General features: G+C 41.1%; 1 protein-coding gene across 1 annotated transcript in view; it reads left to right on the top strand.

The window, feature by feature from the left end:
* Positions 1–17,601, top strand: part of MAST3 (microtubule associated serine/threonine kinase 3) — a 163,412-nt gene extending 145,811 nt beyond the window's left edge. The window contains 6 exon segments of the mRNA XM_040417822.1: positions 298–434; positions 2,836–3,017; positions 15,538–15,606; positions 15,609–15,632; positions 15,635–15,922; positions 15,925–17,601. Coding sequence (XP_040273756.1) covers positions 298–434; positions 2,836–3,017; positions 15,538–15,606; positions 15,609–15,632; positions 15,635–15,922; positions 15,925–16,583 — 1,359 coding nt within the window. The 3' untranslated portion in view covers positions 16,584–17,601.
* The last annotated feature ends 7,482 nt before the right edge of the window (positions 17,602–25,083 follow it).

Below are 25,083 nucleotides of genomic sequence, written 5' to 3'. Positions count from 1 at the left end.
TTTTTGCAGATCATTTGCTCTGTTGTGTAGCTAGCTGATTTTAAAATCCAGCTGCTTGCTTTTGGAAATGTGATCTATCCACCAAGTTCTAATTGTGTAATTGTCTTAGGTCTCAAATGTACTGCTCTCTGGTAATGTAGCTTCATCTATTCTTGATGAATAAAGCCAGATTTGGCATTACTAATTGGCACACACTGTGGAACACACATGATCAAATTTTTGAAAGTATTGTTCATTAACTTCATGACACTTTTTTTTTTTTTTTTTTTTTTTTCCCCCCCCCCCCCCCCCCGGCAGAGCGGCACGAAAGTGTCACTGAGGACCACTCCCCTAGAAAACACTTCTATAAAGATTGGACCAGCCAGAAAGAACAGCTGTAAAGGTCGTATGGCCAGAAGGACCAAGAAAAGCAGGAAAAGAGAGAATCAGGACAGGTAAACATGGGAGTTTTTAGAGAAATAGATCTTGAACTGGGTTGTGGGTATAGTCCAGTAACTGACATACATAGTCATTTTGCCACAATAGCTAGCTGGGCATGGTTACTTCTTTTCTAGTCTACCGACACACTCCATGTGGTACGAAACGATTGCAGATGCAACCAAAATATGACTTGGCTTCTAAATTTTTAGACTTAGGAGCCAGAGGTGCCCAAGAGATTTTTGTTAGCCTGGAGTTATGCTGCATAGGTGTAAAACATAATATTCTGTCTGCCAGTCACGAGATTATAGGAGCTTATTGCATGCTGTATTATAATTGAATTCAGTGTATAATAGTGTGCAGTGAACATCTCTAGTAGTGGCTGCTGGTAGACAAGGTGTACCTAAACCTTTGCGAGAAGGCATGCTTGTGCAGTAGCTCTTCTCAGAGCGCTCTGCACTGTCTGCTTTCATTGGCTCTGTTTAGCATGCAGAGCATGGAACCACATGAAGTATATGGGATCTGTACTTCACAGGCTGGAAACGTCAAACAGAGCTGACGGAAGCCGACAGTGCAGAACGCTTGCGATCATGCTTTTTTTTTCTCCCAAAGGTTTAGGTACCCTTTAAAGGAAATCTGTCACCATGAAAATGTATTGTACTCTTGCAGCAGCATGTTATAGAGCAGGAGAGGATGAGCAGGTTGATGTATGGTTTGGGAAAGGATTCAGTATAACTTGTGTTTTATACATTTAAATAATTCCTGTTCATTTTGGACTTTTGTAGTCATGGAGGTGATCCTATCAGTCACTGACGGCTATCTCTGTACACAGTCATAGAGGGAAGGTTGTCAGTCACTGATAGGGTCGCCTTGTTGAGTTCAAAGCTCAGAAATTAAATTAATGAAATAGAAGTTAGAATGAATCTTTTCCCACAAAACTATATATCAATCTGCCCAGCTTCTCCCACTCTCTAGCATGTCAGTGTGACAGGCTCCCTTTAAACACCTCTGTCAGTCAGTCCACAATCCAGTGTATACACTGCTGCTGATCAGTCCACAGTCTAGTGTAAGTGTGACTTGCTGTAGCTGACATGTGGCTGTGGCAGTCAATCACTGGCTGCACTGGTGATGTGCCAGTGTTGCCACATCTGTGGGCAGTAATGCTGTTGAGCACTGAGTACAGCACATCATTTCTGCAGCCTAGAAATCAACAGCCAGCAGGGGACTAAGGAACCATTGGCAAAGGTTTGGCAGGGGTTTTAGTTTTTTTTTTTTTTAAATTCAGATAGAACATAAGGTGCAGCTCATATTAGGACTGTATAAGGACTGTACTACAAAAAACTAATGGTATCTGTAGTGCAGTAATAATACTAATTAGACTTTTGCAGACCTGTACAAGAGTGTACTGTGTCGTGTATTTCTATATGATAAATGTATGAATAAGTGTGGTAGACACAGAGCATTGGGAAGACTGGGAGGATTTCAAACTTCCAGGACTAGGGGTAACTGTAGTAATAGACATAGTAGAGGTAGATTGATACCTTAGGGTCATGACCCTATTTCTCAGATGTACCACTATGCATATAAATCAACCTTCTGTAAGGGAGGGAAGATTTAATGCAATCGGTCCATTAGGCTAAAGTGAGGACACAGTTGTTCTTCCACTTCCTGGCAAAAAAAAGCTAATTCTAACGCAGATGTAAAATTTCTTTATAGGGGAACAATCATCACATTTGTTCATATAAATCTGGGTGGAGCAGGTAAAATAAAATATCACAGTTCTAGAATAACAGCATTAAAGAAGTGGTTTGAACATGCTACACAGTCCAATCTCGGGTAATCCAAGATTCAGAGGAACCACACATAGGCAGAATGTGAAGCACCAAGAATCCTACAGCTCGCAGTCCTAAATCCTTCCAGTAGTGCAGAAGTGATAGTGCTTTCTCTGCAGAATCCCTCCATTATTAGCCTTATAATAAAGAAGACTCTAGTGAAACACTGATAGGTGTAAAATGATTTCCAAATATTTTATTATACTCACATATTCAGTAGAGCAACTATACATCCTAAAATCCACAGAAACAACATACAGCACGCCAAGTCTCTTTTCTTGACCCAGAGATGCTGCAGAGAAAGTGCTTATAATTTCTGTGCTACTGGAAGGTGTAGGAGTGCAAGTCCTAGTATTCTTGGTGCTTCACTGGAATGTGGCTGTGGATTCTGCCTATGGTGTGATGTCAGGGAGGAAAGGTTCCTCTGAATCTTGGATTACTGGACTTTGCAGAGTGGTAAAACAAATTCTCATGCGTTCTGGGCTCTAGCTATGTAAATATGCGATGTCTACTGAGGTTTTGAAACAATTTTAAGTGTTTTCTGACATTTAATTCTGAACATTTCATTATTTGTGTCTCTTTATAGAAAGCGTTCTCTCTTCAGGAAAATTTCTAAGCAATCCACAGTATTACAAACCAGTAAGAGCTTTTCCTCAGGACTACATCAGTCATTGTCTTCCAGTGAGAGCCTTCCAGCTTCTCCAACCCACAGCCTGTCTCCTGGCCCCACAACCCCTAGTCGAAGTCCTGCTCCTGATATGCCCACTGGTAAATCTTACATTTGTTTTCTTACTGCCTTTAGGCATTAGATGGATATAATATAGGCACATTGCCAGCAGTGTATTGGTAATAACTAGATTTTTGTACTTACCTTAAAATCTGTTTCTCTTCCGTTCATTGGGGGACACAATCTTGACCTTTAGGTATAGCTATTGCCACTAGGAGGCGACACTAAGCAAAAGAAAAGTGTTAGCTCCTCCTCTCAGCTATATCCCTCCTGCAGACACTGAGCTAATCAGTTTGTACAAAAGCAGTAGGAGCAGTCCGGAGAAGCCAACAGCAAATAATAAAAAGGAAAAAAAACGGAGATGGGTCATCCTGAAGAACCAGAAGGACCCATCTAGGAGAACCAGTAATGTACATACAGGGTGGGAACTGTGTCCCCCAATGAACGGAAGAGAAACAGATTTTACAGTAAGTACACAAATCTAGTTTTCTCATCCGTATCATTGGGGGACACAGTCTTGACCTTGGGACGTTCCATAGAAGTTCCTGGGGTGGGTCATAAATGAAGAAGCCATCCTGCCAATCCGAGGACCGCTTTCTTCAAAACTCTATACCCAAGAGAATTGTAAGAAGATGCAAAGGTGTGCACTCTGTAAAACTTGGAAAAGTGTGCCCAGACGACCAGGCAGCCGCCCTGCACCCCTGAAGGGCCGAAGCCCCATGATGTAAAGAAAAGGAAAGTTCAGCAGCTCTCACCTGCCCTTCCTTCAGCTGTGAGCACGGATGACCCGAGTCAGGTACTGGGCAGCAATGTGCAGAAAAGAGGTTACAAGGAATCCAGCTCCACTTTGATAAAGGAATGTAGTTTATTTTGCTTGCGGTAAAATCTCCATTGAGATTTTACCGCAAGCAAAATAAACTACATTCCTTTATCAAAGTGGAGCTGGATTCCTTGTAACCTCTTTTCTGCACATTGAAGCCCATGATTACTGCCTAACCATTGCCTGAGCAAAATGAGCAGTAACCCAGAAGGGTGAAGCCCATCCACTGATGCGGTACGCTTCCACAATAGCCAAACAAATCCATTGGAAATGAAAACTTTGGAGACAGCCAGCCCTCGTCTCGGTCCCTCCGGAATGACGAATAATTAAAATCGTCCGTCGGAAAGAGGACATCTCAAACCGATAGATGTGAATCCAAACCAGATGCCCGCTGATGATGAAGGGAGACCGACAGGCAAGAGCCGCTAGATCCGACACCCTACGGATGGAAAAGACTGTCACCAAAAAGGCCACCTTGCAGGACAGGAAGCGAAGGGACACCTGCTGCAAAGGCTCAAACTGAGAGGACTGGAGAGCGCTGAGCACCAGATTAGGGTCCCAAGGATTCAATGGAAGCTGGTAAGGGGGCGCCCCCCCCCTGCAGAAAGGTCCAAACCGCAGAAGGGACACCTGCTGAAACAGGCCTCAGGTGGAGGCAAGTAGGCCTCCATGGGGGATATTCACATGAAAAAAAAACCTGAGGAGGGGGAGAATACTCAACCGCCTGCGTTTTCTCGCTCCAGCCGGGTCACCAGCTTCGGTGTGTTACCCCTTAGTGAGGGTAGCTACACAGGTAACAGAGGGGACTTTGGCGGAGACTGGACCTGATGACCCGAAACTGGCAGGATACAGAGGTTTTTACAGGAACCGCTGGTCCTCCTTGCCTTCTGGAGACCGGGAACATGCAGCGGGCCTGGGGGCCCCCTGGACTCCCGTCTCCTGGGTGGGAACACAGCCAGCTTGGAGACTGCCCTCAGCCCAGCTAAAGGAAAGAAAAAGAGAAAAATGTTAAAGAATGAAAAGAAAAAAATAAGCAGACCTGCAAAGCAGAGAGGTCTGCTTCCTACGGACACTAAGCTAAAATTGATTAGCTCAGTGTCTGTAGGAGGGATATAGCTGAGAGGAGGTGCTAACACTCTTTTTGCTTATTCTTCAAAGATTATAAACAAGACAGCAGTACTCACTGCATCATTCCAGTTTTTCCATTTCGTGGCGGTGCCCACAGCATTGAGTTCTGGCCTCCCGAACTCCTTGATGGCTTGCAATATTATGGAAAACTGCGGCACTCCAATATCATAGAAAATTTCACCTTTATTTCACCGAGAACAGCACTCTTTTTGCTTAGTGTCGCCTCCTAGTGGCAATAGCTATACCCAAGGTCAAGACTGTCCCCCAATGATACTGATGAGAAATACAATTACAGGAAACCTGACACTGGAATCGGTTGTTTAAGATGCTTCTTTACCAGGGAACTAGTAGGCATGATTAAAAGGTTTTCCATGCTCCTGATATTGATGACCTATCCTCGAAATTATTCATCAATATCCAATCATTGTGGGTCAGCACCCCTTGATTAGCTGATCCCTGCAGCCTCTGGAGCTGTTACTAGCACTTTGAATGGAGCAGAAAGTATAGCTCCATTCAAAGTGTAGTGGTCGTGCTGGGTTACTGCAGCTCAGTGCCCATTCAATTCAATAGAAGATGAACTGCGGTAACACAGCAGTCACTACACTTTGAATGGAGCTGTACTCCCTGCTCCATTCAAGAGTTTGTTTGCTCCTGGAGGCTACAGGGATCAGCTAATTGGCGAGAGTGCAGGGTGTTAGACACTTGCTGATCGGATAGTGATGACTTATTCTGAGGATAGGTCATCAATATCAGGAGCCTGGAAGACACCTTTTTAACTCTGACGGTACCAAAAGTTTCCATTAATTTATCAGTCATGAAATATGCTCTAATGTGGAGGAAACTGTTCTCCTGTCAGAGTAACGCAGACTTTACACGTTAGCGTTAGTCGCTGACAGCTATCTCTTCCAATCTCCTTCCCGTAATATGCTAGCGCAGCTGTGCGTGCGTCAGTCCTCAGAGGGAGAAAGTCGCCATCAGATTCCTCTTTATCTCTCTGAGAACAAAAAGATCAGGCAGTTGAAATTCAACTGCTTGATCCTTATCTCTTGACATCTGTCTTTGGAGGTCTCTGTACACCATCCCCTAACTGCCCCCACCCCGAAAATCATCAGTCTTGTACAACATTTATCTAATGTTTATGGCCAGCTTAAAAGCATTGTATAGTGCATTCATAAAGTTTTCGGACCCTTTCACATTTTATGTGAAAAAATAATAAAGTTTAAGAAAAACTAAAATCTTGCATTGACATAAGTATTCAGACCCTTTACTTAGTTGAAGTACCTTTGGCAGCGATCACAGCTTCCAGTCTTCTTGGGTATCCCGCAAGGTTTGTATATCCAGATTTGGGGATTTTCTGCCATTCTTCTCTGCAGATCTTCTCAGGCTCTGTCAGGTTGGTTAGGGGACCGTCGGACAGCCATTTTTCATGTCTCTCCAGAGATGTTCGATTGGGTTCAAGTCACCGCTCTGGTTGGGCCACTCAAGGACATTCACAGTGCTGTCTTGGCTATGTGCTTAGTCATTGTCTGTCTTGTTGCGTAGTCTGAGGTCCAGACCACTCTGGATCAGGCATTCATTAAAAATATCTCCGTATTTTGCTCCATTTAGTTTTCCCTAAACTCTGCCATTTCTCCCAGTTCCAGTCACTGAAATACAACCCCATAGCATGATGCTGCTACCACCATGCTTCCTATAGGATGGTATTGGGCAGTGACTTGTTTCCTCCAAACATTACGCTTAGAATTGAGGCCACAAATTTTAGTCTTGGTTTCATCAGAATCTTGTTTCCCACAGTCGGAGAGTCATGTGTCTTTTACTGAGGAGAACATTCTTTCTGGTCATTCTGCCATAAAGCCCAGATCAGTGGAATGCTGCAGTGATGGTTGACATTCTGGAAGTTTTCCCATCTTCTCAGCCAGACTGACCACTGGGTTATTGGTTACCTCACTTACCAACTTTAAGTGCAGCAAATTTTTTGTACTCTTCTCCAGATCTGTGCCTCCACACAATCCTGTCTCTGAGCTCTACAGACAGTTGTTTCCTCCTCATGGCTTGGTTTTTACTCTGATATGCATTGTCAGTTGTGAGACCTATATAGACAGGGCTGTGTCTTTCCAAATCATGTCCAATTAACTGAATTTACCACATGTGGACTCCAATCAAGGTGTAGAAACATCTCAAGATGATCAAGAAAAATGGGGGCCCCCAGAGCTAAATTTCAGTGGTCATAGTAAAGGGTCTTAATACTTGCGTCCATGCGAAATTTTATTTTTTTCCCCTCTTTAATAAATTTGCAACATTTCTAAAAATCTTTTTCACATTCTCATTATGGAATATTGAGTACAGATTGATGGGGTTTTTTTTTTTTTTTGTTATTTTAGCACATGGCCACAACATAAAGTGAAAGGATCTAAAGACTTTCCAAATGCACTGTATGTACTTTACATTTTTATACAATATAGTGTAGTGCCCATGTTATACACACTTATGTACATTGATATGTGGACCTAATCTAACCTTAAAGGGGTTCTCAGAGACTAGAAACCCTTTTAGTGCCAGGCAGGGTGTTGGGATTTAAAAAAATTCTCTTTTACGACCAGAATTGTGATGTGCCACCTACACACACATCACTGCTGTCAGCCAATCAAAGGTCTCAGCAGTGTCAGTGGTCACGTGCCATGCCGTTAATTTGCCAGCAGTGGTGACTTTAAAGGGGTTTTCTGGGATTTTATTATTGATGGCCCATCCTTAGGATAGGTCATCAATGTCAGATCGGTGGGGGTCGGACACCCCGCACCCCCGCCGATCAGCTGTTGAAGAGAAGGCTGCGCTCCATGTAAGCGCTGCCTTCCCTTCATTATTTACCTGCTCACCATTGACATTGCAGTGGTGAGCAGGTGTAATTACAAGAAGCCGTCCCATTCACTTCAATAGGACGGCTCTTTAGTATACAAGTGTATAAGAAGGAGCCGTCCGATTGAAGTGAATGGGACAGCTTCTTGTAATTACACCTGCTCACGCTGCAATGTTGATGGCGAGCAGGTAAACAATGAGGATAGGCCATCAGTATTAAAATCCTGAAATACATCTTTAACCTGTTACGGACACAGGGCGTACAGGTACGCCCTGATGTCCTGGTACTTAAAGGGGTTGGCCACTTTTAAATACTCTCCACTACAGTGTGGCAGGCAGGGTAAAAATTAAGTTAAACACACCTGCCTGCTTTTCTTTCAGTTATAAGCCACTCCCCCTTAGTCCTGCTCTACCTTGCAGCTGAGTTTGTCCATGGCTGCACGCGACATGGAGGAGCTTGAGAGGAAGCTCGTCCATGCGCATGTGCAGTCTGCTTCTGTCAGTGGTCGGCTCCCTGCTGCCCGCTCCAACTGTGACAGGAATCAATATAACATCGCATCCACATGGGTGAATAATCTTTTTTCTATTTTCATCTAGTGCTGCTGTTTTGCTTTATATATAAAGAATGTTGTAAATAACCCCTACTCTAGGGGTGCATCAGGGGGCTTCAAATGGGACATGGTGTCAAAAAACCAGTCCAGCAAAATCTGCCTTCCAAAAACCGTATAGCATTCCTTTCCTTCTGCGCCCTGCCGTGTGCCCGTACAGCAGTTTACGACCACATATGGGGTGTTTCTGTAAACTACAAAATCGGGGCCATAAATATTTAGTTTTGTTTGGCTGTTAACCCTTGCTTTGTAACTGGAAAAAAATATTAAAATGGAAAATCTGCCAAAAAAGTGAAATTTTTAAATTGTATCTCAATTTTCCATTAATTCTTGTGGAACACCTAAAGGGTGAACGACGTTTGTAAAATCAGTTTTGAATACCTTGAGGGGTGTAGTTTCTAGAATGGGGTCATTTTTGGGTGGTTTCTATTATGTAAGCCTCACAAAGTGACTTCAGACCTGAACTGGTCCTTAAAAAGTGGTTTTTTAAAATTTCTGAGAAATTTCAAGATTTACTTCTAAACTTCTAAGCCTTGTAACGTCCCCCAAAAAAAAATGTCATTCCCAAAATGATCCTAACATGAAGTAGACATATGGGAAATTTAAAGTAATAACTATTTTTGGAGATATTAATATGTATTATAGAAGTAGAGAAATTGAAACTTGGAAATTTTGCTAATTTTTGGCAAATTTGATTTTTTTTTTATAAATAAAAATGCATTTTTTTTACTCCATTTTACCAGTGACATGAAGTACAATATGTGATGAGAAAAACAATTCAAATCCTGGATAAGTCAAAGCTTTTTAAATTTATCACACTTAAAGTGACACTGGTCAGATTTGCAAAAAATGGCCTGGTCCTTAACCCTTTCATGACCAAGGGTCATTGATGCCCCAGTGTCCAGGTCAAAATTTACAAATCTGACATGCGTCACTTTATGTGGTAATTGCTTTGGAACACTTTTATTTATCCAAGCCATTCTGAGATTGTTTTCTCGTGACATATTGTACTTCATGATAGTCATAAATTTGAGTCAATATATTTCACCTTTTATTCATAAAAAAAAAATCCCAAATTTATAAAAAAAAAAAAATTGAAAAATTCACAATTTTCAAAATTTCAATTTCTCTTTCTAAAACAAAGTCATACCTAATAAAATATTTACTAATTAACATTTCCCATATGTCTACTTTATGTTGGCATCGTTTTGGAAATGTCATTTTATTTTTTTAGGACGTTTACAAGGCTTAGAAGTTTAGAAGCAATTCTTCAAATTTTAATGAAAATTTCCAAAACCCACTTTTTAAGGACCAGGTTCAGGCCTGAAGTCACTTTGTGGGGCTTACATAGTGGAAACCCCCATACATGACCCCATTGTAGAAACTACACCCCCTCAAGTTACTCAAAACTGATATTACAAACTTTGTTAACCCTTTAGGTGTTCCACAAGAATTAAAGGAAAATGGAGATGAAATTTCTAAATTTCACTTTTTTGGCAGATTTTCCATTTTATTTCATTTTTTTTCTTTAACACATTGAGGGTTAACAGCGAAACAAAACTCAACCAACATTTATTACCCTGATTCTGCGGTTTACAGAAACACCCCACATGTGGTCGTAAACTGATGTAAGGGCGCACGGCAGGGCGCAGAAGGAAAGGAACGCCGTATGGTTTTTGGAAGGCAGATTTTGCTAAACTGGTTTTAGATGCCATGTCCCATTTAAAGCCCCCCTGATGCACCCATACAGTAGAAACTCCCAAAAAGTGACCCTATTTTGGAAACTAGGGGATAATGTGCCAGTTTTTCTTGGTACTATTTTGGGGTACATATAATTTTTTAATTGCTCTATATTAAGTTTTTTGTGATACAAGGTAACTGAAAAATGGCTGTTTTGGCACAGTGTTTTTTTTTTGTTTTTTTTTTACAAGATTCATCTGACAGGGTATCATGTGCCATTTATAGAGCAGGTTGTTACGGACACAATGATATTAAATATGCCTACTTTCTATCTTTGTTTGTTCAGTTTTAACATAATAAAGCAATTTTGAAAAAGAAATTTATGTTTTTGTGTGCATTTTCTGAACGCCATATGTTTTTTATTTTTCGCGATCGTCTTGTGCAGGGGCTCGTTTTTTGCAGAAAGAGTTGAGGTTTTTATGGTACCATTTTTGGGTACATAGGATTTTTTGATCATTCATTATTACACTTTATGGGGCAAGGTGACCAAAACAATTGGCTGTTTTGGAACAGTTTTTATTATTTATTTTTACAGCGTTTATCTGAGGGGTTAGGTCATGTGACAGTTTTATAGAGCAGATCGTTACGGACGTGGCAATACCTAATATGTATACTTTTTTCTTATTTATTTAAGTTTTACACAATAGCATTTCTGAAACCAAAAAAATTGTTTGTGTCTCCATAGTCAGAGCCATAGCTTTTTTATTTTTTTGGGCGATTGTCTTATAGGGGTATCATTTTTTTGCGGGCATGGGGTAACTGTTTGGTACTATTTTGGGGGTCATAAGCCTTTTGATTGCTTGCTGTTGCACTTTTTGTGATGTAAGATGACAAAAATGGCTTTTTTTTTTTACTACCTTTTTTTTTTTATGGTGTTTATTGGACGGGGTCCTATCATGTGATATACACTGCTCAAAAAATAAAGGGAACACAAAAATAACACATCCTAGATCTAATTTAATTAAATATCTTCTTGAAATACTTTGTTCTTTACATAGTTGAATGTGCTGACAACAAAATCACACACAAATAAAAAAATGGGAAATCAAATTTTTTAACCATGGAGGTCTGGATTTGGAGGTCACACTCAAAATTAAAGTGGAAAAACAAACTACAGGCGATCCAACTTTGATGTAATGTCCTTAAAACATGTCAAAATGAGTCTCAGTAGTGTGTGGGCCTCCACGTGCCTGTATGACCTCCCTACAACGCCTGTGCATGCTCCTGATGAGGTGGCGGACAGTCTCATGAGGGATCTGCTCCCAGACCTGGACTAAAGCATCTGCCAACTCCTGGACTGTCTGTGTGCAACGTGACGTTGGTGGATAGAGCGAGACATGATGTCCCAGATGTGCTCAATTGGATTCAGGTCTGGGGAACGGGAGGGCCAGTCCATAGCATCAATTGCCTTCATCTTGCAGGAACTGCTGACACACTCCAGCCACTTGAGGTCTACCATTGTCTTGCATTAGGAGGAACCCAGGCCAACCGCACCAGCATATGGTCTCACAAGGGTGTCGAGGATCTCATCTCGGTACCTAATGCAGTCAGGCTACCTCTGGCGAGCAGCATGGAGGGCTGTGCGACCCTCCAAAGAAATGCCACCCCACACATTACTGACCCAATGCCAAACCGATCATGCTGGAGGATGTTGCAGGCAGCAGAACGTTTTCCACGGCGTCTCCAGACTGTCACGTCTGTCACATGTGCTCAGTGTGAACCTGCTTTCATCTGTGAAGAGCACAGGGCGCGAATTTGCCAATCTTGGTGTTCTCTGGCAAATGCCAAAATGTCTTGCACGGTGTTGGGCTGTAAGCCCAACCCCCACCTGTGGACGGTCGGGGGCCCTCATATCACCCTCATGGAGGTCTGTTTTCTGACCGTTTGAGGCAGACACATGCACATTTGTGGCCTGCTGGAGGTCATTTTGCAGGGCTCTGGCAGTGCTCCTCCTGTCCTCCTTGCACAAAGGCGGAGGTAGCGGTCCTGCTGCTGGTTGTTGCCCTCCTACGGCCTCCTCCCACGTCTCCTGATGTACTGGCCTGTCTCCTGGTAGCACCCTCCATGCTCTGGACACTACTCTGACAGACACAGCAAACCTTCTTGCCACAGCTCGCATTGATGTGCCATCCTGGATAAGCTGCACTACCTGAGCCACTTGTGTGGGTTGTAGACGCCGTCTCAAGCTACCACTAGAGTGAAAGCACCGCCAGCATTCAAAAGTGACCAAAACATCAGCCAGGAAGCATAGGAACTGAGAAGTGGTCTGTGGTCACCACCTGCAGAACACTCCTTTATTGGGGGTGTCTTGCTAATTGCCTATAATTTCCACCTGTTGTCTATCCATTTGCACAACAGCATGTGAAATTGATTGTCACTCAGTGTTGCTTCCTAAGTGGACAGTTTTGATTTCACAGAAGTGTGATTGACTTGAAGTTACATTGTGTTGTTTAAGTGTTCCCTTTATTTTTTTGAGCAGTGTATTTATAGAGACTGTCGTTACGGACGCGGTGATACCTAATATGTGTATTTATTTATTTATTTTTTTATAGGAAAAAGCAATTTATTTTTTTAATTTTACATATTTATTTATTTATTTTTACTTTTATTATTTTCACTTTTTTTAATCAAGTCCCTCTGGATCTTGAAGATCCAGTTGGGCTGATGGCTGTACTATACTTTGCAATGCTTTTGAATTGCAAAGTATAATACAATCAGATGCCCTGTAGGTGGCAACAGCCATCGGGCGCTGCAATTGCAGCAGCCCCGAAGGTGGAGAGAGGGAGCCCCCTCCCTCTATTAACCCATGGATGCCGCCTTCTGCGGCAGTCTATGGGGTTACAGCAGAGTGTCAGCATAGAGCTGACCCTCTCTGCTGATCGCGGCGGCTCAGGAATGGAGCCGCCGCCATCACACACAGCAGGGGGACCGCACAGCATGGGGGCAGCATTGAGGGCCAGCATTGAGTGTGTCACGGCCAGCATTGAGGGGGCAGGAGGAATGTATGGGGTGGGGAGGGGGCGACCGCAGGAGGCAGGAGAAAAGCGCTTGGGGGGCACAGACGGGGGGGGGGCACGAGGACACTTTACCTGATTTCAGGCTCTGATCTGCAGAGCGCAGATCAGAGCCTGAAACCGGCATTTTTTTCACTACACGATCCGATTAGTTAGTCTGCACAGACTAACCAATCGGATCGATTGTCGGCAAGGGCCACTCTGATTGGTCCCTTGCCGACATTACTGGACTGTATGCTGTCCGTGACAGCAGCAGGACAGAGCAGAAGCTTTAATCCAAGCGCTTTGCCAGCGCTTGGAATTAAAGAGCTGGCTTGACGTCTATACACGTGGTTGCTGCACGGGGTATGTGCAGCTATCACATATATATACAGATTGCGGTCGTTGAAGGGGTTAAGGTGAAATAAAGGCTGTGTCCTTAAGGAGTTAAAGGGGTGGTCTCACTTCAGCAAGTGGCATTTATCATGTAGAGGAAGTTAATACAAGGCATTTACTAATATACTGTTTATTATCTATATTGCTTCCTTTGCCGGCTTGATTTATTTTTCCATCACATTATACATTGCTCGTTTCCATGGTTACAACACCACCTGCAATCCAGCAGTGGTGGTTGTGCTTGCACACTATAGGAAAAAGCACCAGCCCTTTGGGACCATGGTAGTGCACATAGGCCAGGGCTTTTTCCTATAGTGTGCAAGCACGACCACCTCTGCTTGATTGGCAGGGTGGTCGTAACCATGGAAATGAGCAGTGTATAATGTGATGAAATATTGCCTCCTCTGCGGGCTGGATTCATATCTATAATATAAATACATTAGAAAGTGCTTTGTATTAACTTCCCTACATCATAAATGTAATTTACTGAAGAGAACCCCTTTAAGTGTAGAAAGCATATGACTCTTCCGATCCAGCAAGGACTTTAAGCAGAAGAGAGGGAGCTCAACGTAAAGGTCAGTTCACATGGCTGATTTTCAAAATACACGTGTAAAAAATTTTAAAAAAAATCAGCGCTGAATCCAAGCAGATTTTTACGCCTCAAAATTATGCCGCGGTTTTTGACGCAATTTTTTTTGTAAAGTTTTTTTTTTTTACTTTATTAAATTTATAGTACTTTTTCCACATGCATTTTAAGTGCGTTTACACACACACCTGTACTGTATAACGTTTACAAATTTTTGGGGAGTGAGATTTGGGTGATGGTGGGAGACAAAAATGACAATTATTTTCTGGGGTTTTTATTGATTGTATTCACTTTGCGCTGTGGCATAACTTTATTTTGCAGGTAAGTACAATTACATTAATAGTACTTTTTATGTTTTACTACTTTTGCACAAAAATGTTTTTTTTTTTATATATATTTTTAGGTAGCTGCATATTTTTTTCCCCCTTCCCTCTGGTGCTGTGTGAGGTCTTGACAAATGGTAGTGTTCATTGGTGCAATTTGCAGGGCATACTATGATCTCTTTTTATTGTGGCTTTTATGAGGGTAAGGCTACATTCACACGACCGTATCTGTTTTGCGGAGCCGCAAAACGGAGGTTGTGGTTTGTGTGCACCTTACACTTTTCGCAAGGTCACATTGTAAAAATGCCTATTCTAGTCCACAAAACAGAAAAAAATAGGACGTTCTCTTTTTTTGGAGGGGGGGTAGGGGGGGGGACAGACATGTGGACAGCACACGGTGTGCTGTCCACATTTTTTATGGTCCCATTTAAAAGAATGGGCGCATCCAAAAAGCAAAAAAATGTGGATCGGATGCAGATAAAAAATACGGTTGTGTGCATGAGATCTTTATAATGAAACAGCTGTTCACTATAAAAGATAAGTAAGGTGATCATTTTACTGTATGGGTCTTTATGTAAATTATGTATAATTTTTTAATGTTTTTGTTTATGTACATTTAGGTTTCTTTAGTTGATTTTTTTCCCCCATAGGATTTTTTTTTTTAAACTTTAATTTTGAAATTATTATTATTATTATTATTATTATTATTATTATTATTAATATAATTATTTTCCCGCTTCTCACTACATCCCATGCAACCATAAATGGTGCCATTAGAAAGTACAACTTGTTCTGCAAAAAACAAGCTCTCATAAGGCTATGTGAATGGAAAAACGAAAAGTTATGGCTTTAGGAAGCCTGGGAGTAAAAAATGAAAATGAAAAAAATGGAAAATCGGCTGGTCCCAGATCAGCATTGATTAGAAGCTTTCATGTCTAGTGAATAATGGTGGGGTGTTTTTTATTTGTCTATATGTAGTCCGTTTTAGCCTAGTGTGCTGCTAGAACAATATACAAACAAATAAAAAGTGTTACTTAGAATTAAAATTGAAGGAGAATTCATGTGTCGGTGCCACTTACTGTACACTAATTGTAAAAACCCTTCTGTTTCCTAGATAATGTGTCGCCTCAAAGTACATCTCCATGCTCTAGTACACCAAGCTCACCTGCTGGTCACATTCGGCCAGTTCACTGCAGTGTTTAGCACCCAACTCGGGGGACAACGTTACAAGGTGGGACGAAGGAAGTCTACAAGCAGCATTCCACCATCTCCACTGGCTTGCACTCCATCGCCTGCTCATCAGGCACCATCTTCCCCACAACGTTCCCCTTCTCCTTTGTTGCCTGGACATTCTAGAGCCAGTCATGGTGTTTTCCAGGGCAAAACATTGTCACCTCCTGCCATTGTACGACAAGGAGCACGTAGCAGGGTAACAGAAGCTCCTCGTTCACCTCTTTTAAAAAGAGTACAGTCAGTAGAAAAGATGGCAGCCACTTTAACTGTGGTCGCAAGACAACACCTCCAGAAATTCAGCCATGGGAGGAACCGCCTGATGGCACAGATGGTACATCTGATACTGGTAGTCGGAATAAAGAATGGGGATCAGAAAAACATGAGCGTGATTCAGAAGTAGTAGTTATGAGGAGGCTTAACCTGTCAGAGAGAAGGGATTCCTTCAAAAAGCAGGAAGCTGTGCAAGAAGTTAGCTTTGACGAGCTGGAGACAGTGGGGAGTGATTGTGTTTCTGAAGGGCAGAAAACAGAGGGCAACTCCGTGCTATGGGAAAGACTGCCCCACCAAACCTCATGGATCCAAGCAAGACCAGCAAGTATATCATCAGTAATTACAGCCCATGAACATCACTGCCGCTTAGTGCCACAAATTGCTGTTCAGACCTCTGAAAGTGAAGAGCAAGACAAGGCCTCTGGACACTGGGAGTGTCAAGCATTTTATCCCCTACAGCTTACAAGTAGAGACAAATGCCATCTTGTTTCTTGGCTGTCAGAGCCTTCAGCTGCCAGTCCAGAAAGACTGGATGAGGGTCATCTTACTCCTATGCAGCTGTTTTCTGTAGGCGCAGATGTGCACTTGGAAACTAACAAAGGGGGTAAGAGCAAAGAACGTGAACAGACAGAACAATCTGTAAAGAAAACAAGCTGAGCTGTTTGCTGGTTATGACTTTACGGTTGCACTAAGTGTTTTGTAAAAGCTTTCACACTAGAAATGTCTACAGGACGCAAAGCTTTTTATAGGACTTCAAGTGTGAGGCCAGGGAAAAGATATTATTTTTTTTTTTTAATCTTTTACTTTTTTATGTAATTTAACTTTCATTGTATGGTTTTGATACTTTGTACTTGTATTTATATATGATATCAGTGGCATGCCTTGTTTTTTATTTTATGGTTCAACCTTGAGTAGGAAATACGTCATCTATGTTACACTCCTATGCTTGCATTTCAGTATTCTAGATTTACGATGTTGGTACTACTGCTCATGCAGAAGGACACCTGCAGCACCCCCAATGTTGTCTTCTAAATTACCTTTTATGTAGTTTTTTGCCAGTAAAAATACAATATTTAAATTAAAACAGCTGTAAAAACAGAAAAATTGACTCTGCCTTAAGTTGAGGCGCACTAGTTACCTATTTGATGGAGGTCCGAGATCTCCAGTTATCTTGTTTCACCTTAGCTGAAGACCAACTTGTTGTCCTAGGTGGCATAATAGCTGTTATTTGGGACATCAAAACACAGTAACATAGGAATGAGGAATAAGAATAACCTAGGAATTCCCTAGTTAGCTTATGACAAGAGAGCAGGCTCCTACAGAGTAATGCAAAAAGACTGAGGGATATTGAATGTGAATAAATACTGTATGTATTCATTTTGGGAGCGTAGGGTTCCTGAACTGTGGGCTGAAGTAAAAAATCAACTTTTCTCTATTCAAGAGGAAACAATGAAAATACCACAGTCCACTGTGTCTATTAATTTGGCTACAAATATTTCCATTATTTTTTATTTGAAGGATAAAATGTTTCTTTAAAAACCTTGTGTGATATATGACAATACCTTATATTGCATTCATATGTGAGTCTATAGATTTGTTGCCGTCAAATGCTGTCATGAACATATATACATATCTGGAAGAATCAATATATACACGCCACCTGTGTATAAAAAAATTTTTTTACTTTTTTTTCCCTTTATAAATAACCTGCAATAAAGGTGAAAATAAAAAATGGGTGGGCAGCAGTTTATGTAGTTATGGAAATTAATATGAGAGAAGGCATGTGACAAGCTGTGTAAGTAACATATTACGTATTTCAGAAAATGGATGCGTATGAAAAGTACCTCTTTATTTGCTCTACTTAAAGGGGTTGTCTCATCACTGACCATGGGGGCATATTGCTAGGATATGCCCCCATTGTCTTATAGGTGCGGGTTCCACGGCTGGGACCTGCACCTATATCGAGAACGGAGCCCCGCAAATGGAGGGCGCACAGCGCATGCGCCCTCCATTCGTTTTCTATGGGGCTGTCAAAAATAGACTATCGCTGGCTCGGCTATTTCCGTCAGCCCCATGGAACTGAATGGGAGCCAGGGCCGTTCTCTATTATAGGTGCGGGTCCCAGTCTCCGCCTGGCAGCCCTATGGAGAGCTCGGTTCGTCACCGGAACTCCAGAAAATCGCATAGGGCAAAGGAAAGCATCAGAGCATGAACTGCTCCAATGCTCAAGTCAGGGGGGCTGCCTGGGTGAAAATGGGGATATGTCCGGGTTCAGCTCTGGTAAATAATAGCTGGTAAACAAACTGCAATAACCCTATGCTTTTTTAATCTATGTGGCCTTCACTTTACGCTGATGGCAAATATTGGGGAAAGATGGAAAATGTAAGTTGCATTTCAACATGCCCAACCCTTTATTTGCCACAGGAGATAAACCTTTGCCAGCACGGTCTGCTACAGCTCATTCCATTTTCCTCATTAAAATGAACATGAACGCTGGACTCAGATTCAGTTGTGGAATTTGATAAGAGCTGTGGACAAAAGAGGCTTTGGGATGACAGCTAACTCATGTATAAGCTGGCCTTTGGCAGTTTTGGCTGCACAGCATATTTTAAGGTCTAGATTTTCAGTAATATTCTATACTGTATTCAAGGACTGTGAAGACCTTTTCAAAAAATGAAAAGATTTTTCATTATGTTTTGGGCCATGACTTTGTTACAATTTGTAACCTTTATTTTAGTTTTATTGGTACTTAGTAGAATCCATTCTTTCATATACCAGTACAGCATTCCAGTGCCACTGACTTCCACATAGACCCCAAAAGTAACAGTACCATCACCATGCATTCACAACTGCATTCTAGACCTGCTGCTTCTGTTTGTTGATTTAACTAGAGAGCTATGGTTTCATCTTGCATGCATACATTGGGGGCAATTTATAATGAGGGTAATATTTAAAGTCCTTTGTACTTTAGTCTGCATTGGAGTGCATTGTCCAAAATGTATCAGATGGCACATTTGTTAAATTTGGCACATCTTTAAACCTAATGCTTTTGTCTAAAAATGCTACTCCAGTTTTTTTTTTTCTATTGTTCTTTTTTTTTTTTTACGCTAACCCTCTACTGGAGTGAATTTGTGGCTTAAAAGTTGTGATAATACATATGGCGTGAGACTAAGTAGCATAGCTAACTTTCTCAAAAAGTGGTGTAGAAATCCCCCCTAAAAAAATCACAAGATTTTTGCCCAAGTTAGCACAAAAAGTTGCAAAAGCCATATTTTGCTACTTTTTTTTTTTGAAGTCAGAATTCTGGAATGGAGGGAGTCATAAATTCCCCCATTGACTTTTCATTTCAAACCATGACTTCTTTCTCAAGATGCTTAAATGCCAGCTACTTTTGTGTACCAGTGGACTACTGGACCAGTGAACAACCGTATCCATGATGAGAACAAAACCTCCTTCAAGTGTTATGATGTCTGCTGATCTATCAGAGTTTTGAATGAGTTGACGCAAAGAAGAGCATTATAAGTCTTTCCACTATATTTGCTTTGTTTAGGATCCAGTCCTAGTTTTGGCTTTAAAATTCTAATACCAAATAATCAATGTATGAATAACGCCTAACTATTTTAGCAATTTTACAAATAACTTTTTTTATTTTTTATTATTCAATTCTAGGATGAAACCATTCAAAAATTGTATTAAAATGATCCCCATTATAAGCCCTACAACTCTCACAGCTAAATGGCTTTAGGCATCAAAGTTTCCACTTCTCGCTGCCAGATGTAAATATAAGACTGTCTGCACCTTAAATCGGTCTAAAAAGTGGTACAAACTTGCTCAAAAAAGGGGTAAGGCTTACTGGATGGGTGGGGTTTCACAAAACAGTGACTGTGGACTATAATTCCGTGTTAGTGAGAAAATCAGTGGTAAATACTTTTGTGTTCTAATACTTTTATTGGCTATCCAGAAATATTGTATCACTGCTATAATCGTTTTTTTTTTTAACTGAAAAGTATTTCAAAGAAAGAAGAATTCCTGCGCTTACTCTGACTGTACCTAAGTACCAGTGAGTAGAGGTGGGGTTCTACCACTTCTGCTGTCCTCGGAGTTGTAATAAGTATCTATATGTGACACCGCCACGCCTACCTGTACTTGTAGAGGAGAGTCTGCAATGTTGATGTGTAGTAGTGAATACTTGATAGTTGTCCCGATCCTCCAGTCCAGTGGAAGCAGTCAGGCTGTGTAGTTGGAAAACGTGCCCCGGCCGGCAGCACGTTTACTATTCTAAAAAGCTTGCGCTCCAAATCCGAGCGCCGGTGACATCGCGCTAGCTTACATCTACAGGAGCTGTTGTGGACCAAAAATCCGACATGTTTCGAAAGGATCGCCTTTCTTCCTCAGGGAGGATAGGGACAACAATCAAGTATTCACTGCTACACATCAACATTGCAGACTCTCCTCTACAAGTACAGGTAGGCGTAACGGTGTCACATATAGATACTTATTACAACTCAGAGGACAGCAGACATGGTAGAACCTCACCTCTAGTCACTGGTACTTAGGTACAGTCAGTGTAAGAGCAGGAATTCTTCTTTTACTTCTTCAAACTGGCATTGCGCCACTGACCTTCCTTGCAGCATACTCACAACATTTTTAAGTAAGAGCTTGTTTTATTTCAAAAGTATTTCACCTCACATTACCTTCTATGTAAAGTAGATCAGGATTGATAAAAATTTACTATTACATACACTTTTCCTCTAGTTTCTGTTACTGCCATCTATTATTATTATTATGACAGTTATCACAAAAAGAGCTGTTTGTGTTTCGTTCACATATGATTTTGCCTTCGATTTCCTTTGGTGTTGCTGCTAATCTGTTCTGCTAGGGGCAGGCTCTGGACAGAATCTTCCCTTCCCTGTCAGGCAGCTGACAAAAGTGTCCCTAATGTTACAATCTTAAACAAGGAGGAGCCTTCTTATCTATACCGCCATGATACTGCAGAGGCTCTGCTTCTTCCCAGACAAGCAGACAACTATTCTATTAGCTGCTGTGCGGTAAACCGAGAACCCACTATGCAAAGACCTGGCTGTTGGGGAGAGGGATAATGCATGCCTGTCCATTAGCACTTCACTAGATCAGTGAGGGTCTGACTGCTGGGACCCCCATCGATCATGAGAATGGGGTCCACATACCCAGCAAGGACCCCCAAAATGTCCCATAGAGATGAATGAAGCGGCAATGCACATACCCAATCCGCCGTTGGCTCATTTTAGGAATAGAACTACACCAAACTTAAACTAGACAGTATTTTAGGTGCACTGGCGCAGGATTTACGATACTCCAATACTTTATAAAGGTCTATGCACCAGAATACATTTGTCTAATATTAACCCCTTAAGGACCGGGCTCATTTTCACCTTAAGGATCAGGCCATTTTTTGCAAATCTGACCAGTGTCACTTTGTGTGAATAACTTGAAAATGCTCTTACTTATCCAGGCCATTTTTCGTCACATATTGTACTTCATGACACTGGTAAAATGGAGTAAAAAAAAAATCATTTTTATTTATAAAAAAATATGTTTCAATTTCTCTACTTCTATAATACATAATAATACCTCCAAAAATTATTATTAATTTACATTCCCCATATGTCTACTTCATGTTTGGATCATTTTGGGAATGACATTTTATTTTTTGGGGACATTACAAGGCTTAGAAGTTTAGAAGCAAATCTTTACATTTTTCAGAAATTTTCCAAAACCCACTTTTTAAGGACCAGTTCAGGTCTGAAGTCACTGTGAGGCTTACATAATAGAAACCACCCAAAAATGACCCCATTTTAGAAACGACACCCCTCAAGGTATTCAAAACTGATTTTACAAACGTTGTTAACCCTTTAGGTGTTCCACAAGAGTTAATGGCAAATGGAGATAAAATGTCAGAATTTACATTTTTTGGCAAATTTTCCATTTTGATCCATTTTTTCCAGTAACAAAGCAAGGGTTAATAGCCAAACAAAACTATTTATTGCCCTGATTCTGTAGTTTGCAGAAACACCCCATATGTGGTCGAAAAATGTTGTACAGGCACACGGCAGGGCACAGAAGGAAGGGAACGCCATATGGTTTTTGGAAGGCAGATTTTGCTGGACTGGTTTATTTACACCATGTTCCATTTGAAGCCCCCCTGATGCACCCCTACAGTAGGGCGGCAGGGGGGGGTGTTAAAATGAAAAATCTGTCATTTTGAAGTTTCTGATTCCCGCAGTCACAGACAGCGGGGGATCAGAAACTAAAAATTTAAGTGCCTGTGTGTGCATTTTTTGTTTTGTTTAAGATCAGCTTCACGTTCTTAATGTATTTTACATTTAACTTCATTATATAAGTAATGTCCAATCCTGTCAACAGGTCATAAAATATTGTTGTGGGAAGAGAATACCTTAATATTTTACACCAGTTTCCTGCATTTTTCTTATTTTTTATCTTTTTTTTTTTCTTTTTTTTTTTTTTTTCTCCAAGACTGTTTAGCCATACTGGGTAGCACGGTGGCTCAGTGGTTAGCAGCACTGGGGTCCAAGGTTCGAATCCAATCAGGGACAACATCTGCATGGCATTTGTATGTTCTCCCCCGTGTTTACGTGGGTTTCCTCCCATACTCCAAAAATATACAAAAAGGCAAATTGGCTTCCTACGAAATTGACCCTAGAGTGTGTTGTGTGTGCGAGCACCTATATGGCAGCCCCTGACTTCCCAGGGAGTCGTCCCAGCCACACAACTATCTCTACACTTTGGGAATTCCTGTGAAAAAAAGTGCATTTTAAATATTCATTTGTATTTACTGTCCCTTATTCGTCTCATAGCTACTGAGCTCTAAAGTTATTTTGCCAAACTAAAGCTTGACAATTGCAGTTGAGCTTCAAAAGTGAACTTGAGACCAAATACTGCAAGTTGACTTCTTGAATAAACTGGTTTACAACCGAGCCCAGTTCTGCTATATAGACTGTCACTAGGAACCAGTTCTTATCTTGATCAGTCCTGCAATATCAAGTAAAGAACCAGTTACATTTTCCCTCCCTGTTTTATCTCTTGCTTTGTTATATCTACAGGGTAGCATGAAACATTCCTTTCCGTGATCTGACCTCATTGTTTCATAGCATAGCTAAATGCTGTTTACTGTTGAAACTTTAATACATATGGCGATATATACAGTACTATATTTATGCACACCAGTTAAACTGCTGGTGCTCTAGCTGTGCACAAGATTGGTCTTTTCCTGTTCAACATGTTGCAGTATCTCTATTTGAAACAAACCCAGGTCATCTTAAAAAATTGTGTGTTTATTTTTAAAGGGGTTGTCATTTATTTATTTTTTATATTGATGATCTATACTCAGGATAGGTCATCAGTATCAGATCAGCGGGGGTCCAACTGGGAGCACCCCCGCCAATCAGATGTTTGAAGAGAACGCAGTGCTCATACTGAGCACTGCCTTCATTTCATTGCTTACCTACTTGCCGTCGGAACAGCAGTGGTGGGCTTGTGTAATTACAACTACGCGGTCCCATTCACTTGTCTGGCTTCAAGTGAATAGGAAGGAGCAGTCCCATTGAAGAGAATGGGACAGTGTAGTTGTAATTACACCTGTTCACCGCTGCTGTTGCAATGGCGAGCAGGTAAACAGTGAAGAGAAGGCAGCACTCTTACAAACATTGAACAATGTGTCTGATCTGCCGGAGGCTTGTTAAAGAGAAAGTGGAACAGATGGATCTATAGTTTAAAGAGTCAGCAAAACTTCTAATTTATTCATTAAAATCTCTGCACTTTCTATGCTTAGGAGTCCAGTAGGTGGTCTCTGTATGCACCCTTATCCAGACTTCCCACTGGACTCCCAAGCATAGAAAGCTGAGATTTAAATTAGAAAAAATGCAATCTTTCCCCATAAAACTAACTGCTAGTTCTGGTTTCTATTGATATTAAATACACAATTAGTAGCAGTCAGAACTACTAATCGTCATTCATACGTCTGTATATACTGCTCATTTGGACTGTTCATACAGAACAGTGATTGACATACTGTACTCTACGTACAAGTTTATGACTGATCACAGAATTTTGCCATGTAAAAAAGCGAGGCATCTTTTTAATTAATGGTATATTGTATTAGAGATTATGACTTTATAAAGGTAGTTGGTTACGGACACTGGCAGCAACTTCAGTTTTTGGAATAATGTTGGCATAAGCCCCCATTCATTCACATCTGCATCTGTATAAACTTAATTTCTCATCTTACTGCATTCAGGATGTCCCATCATATTCACACCGTAAGGTAGCGTAGAATTGCCAAGGAATATTGATGTGTTATTTGTCTATTATACACGATACAACCTTTTGTATGACATTTTTGTGCCGATTTACACACATAAAAATGTACTATTAGTTTATCTAGAAAGATGTTTTTTCATATGGATGTTTTGTAACTTTTTCTCTGATTACTATGCTGCAAGCACTACAAACCAAAAGCGCATGTTGCAAGTGGCCAAAAGTGCAGTTTATCTGATGTTGTGATCTGGTCGCCTAACACAAAGATCCTTATTTTCTTATTATTTTGTTATGCTAAACCTTAAACACGGTAATGCATACTTAAAGAGGACCTGTCACCATGAAATGCAGTGCAATCGGCTGCCAGCATATTATAAAGCAGGAGGAGCTGAGCAGATTGATACATAGTTTTATGGGAAAAGATTTAGTAACACTTCTAATTTATAAATTTATCTCTCTGCTATTTCGTCAGTTGGATGCAGGGGAGGTGTTATCAGAAATGGCATTCTCTGTGTAAGTGTGTATACATAGATAGCTATCAGTCACTGATAGTTGTACACAGGGGAGGTGTTATCAGTGACTTATAGCATTATCTGCAAAAAATACGGATGACATCCGTGTGTATTTTGCGGAACGGAACAGCTGGCACCTAATAGAAAAGTACTATCCTTATCCGTAATGCGGACAATAATAGGACATGTTCTATTTTTTTGCGGAACGGAAATACGGACATATGGGAACGGAATGTACACAGAGTAACTTCCATTTATTTTTATTTTTTTGAGGACCCACTGAAATGAATGGTTCTGCATACAGTCCACAAAAAAACTGAACGGAAAGAAAA

The sequence above is a fragment of the Bufo bufo genome, chromosome 2 (genome assembly GCF_905171765.1).
Source record: "Bufo bufo chromosome 2, aBufBuf1.1, whole genome shotgun sequence".
In the NCBI taxonomy this organism is placed as follows: Eukaryota; Metazoa; Chordata; class Amphibia; order Anura; family Bufonidae; genus Bufo; species Bufo bufo.
The sequence above is the reverse complement of the archived record's forward strand: the minus strand, read 5'-3'. Positions and strand labels throughout refer to the sequence as shown.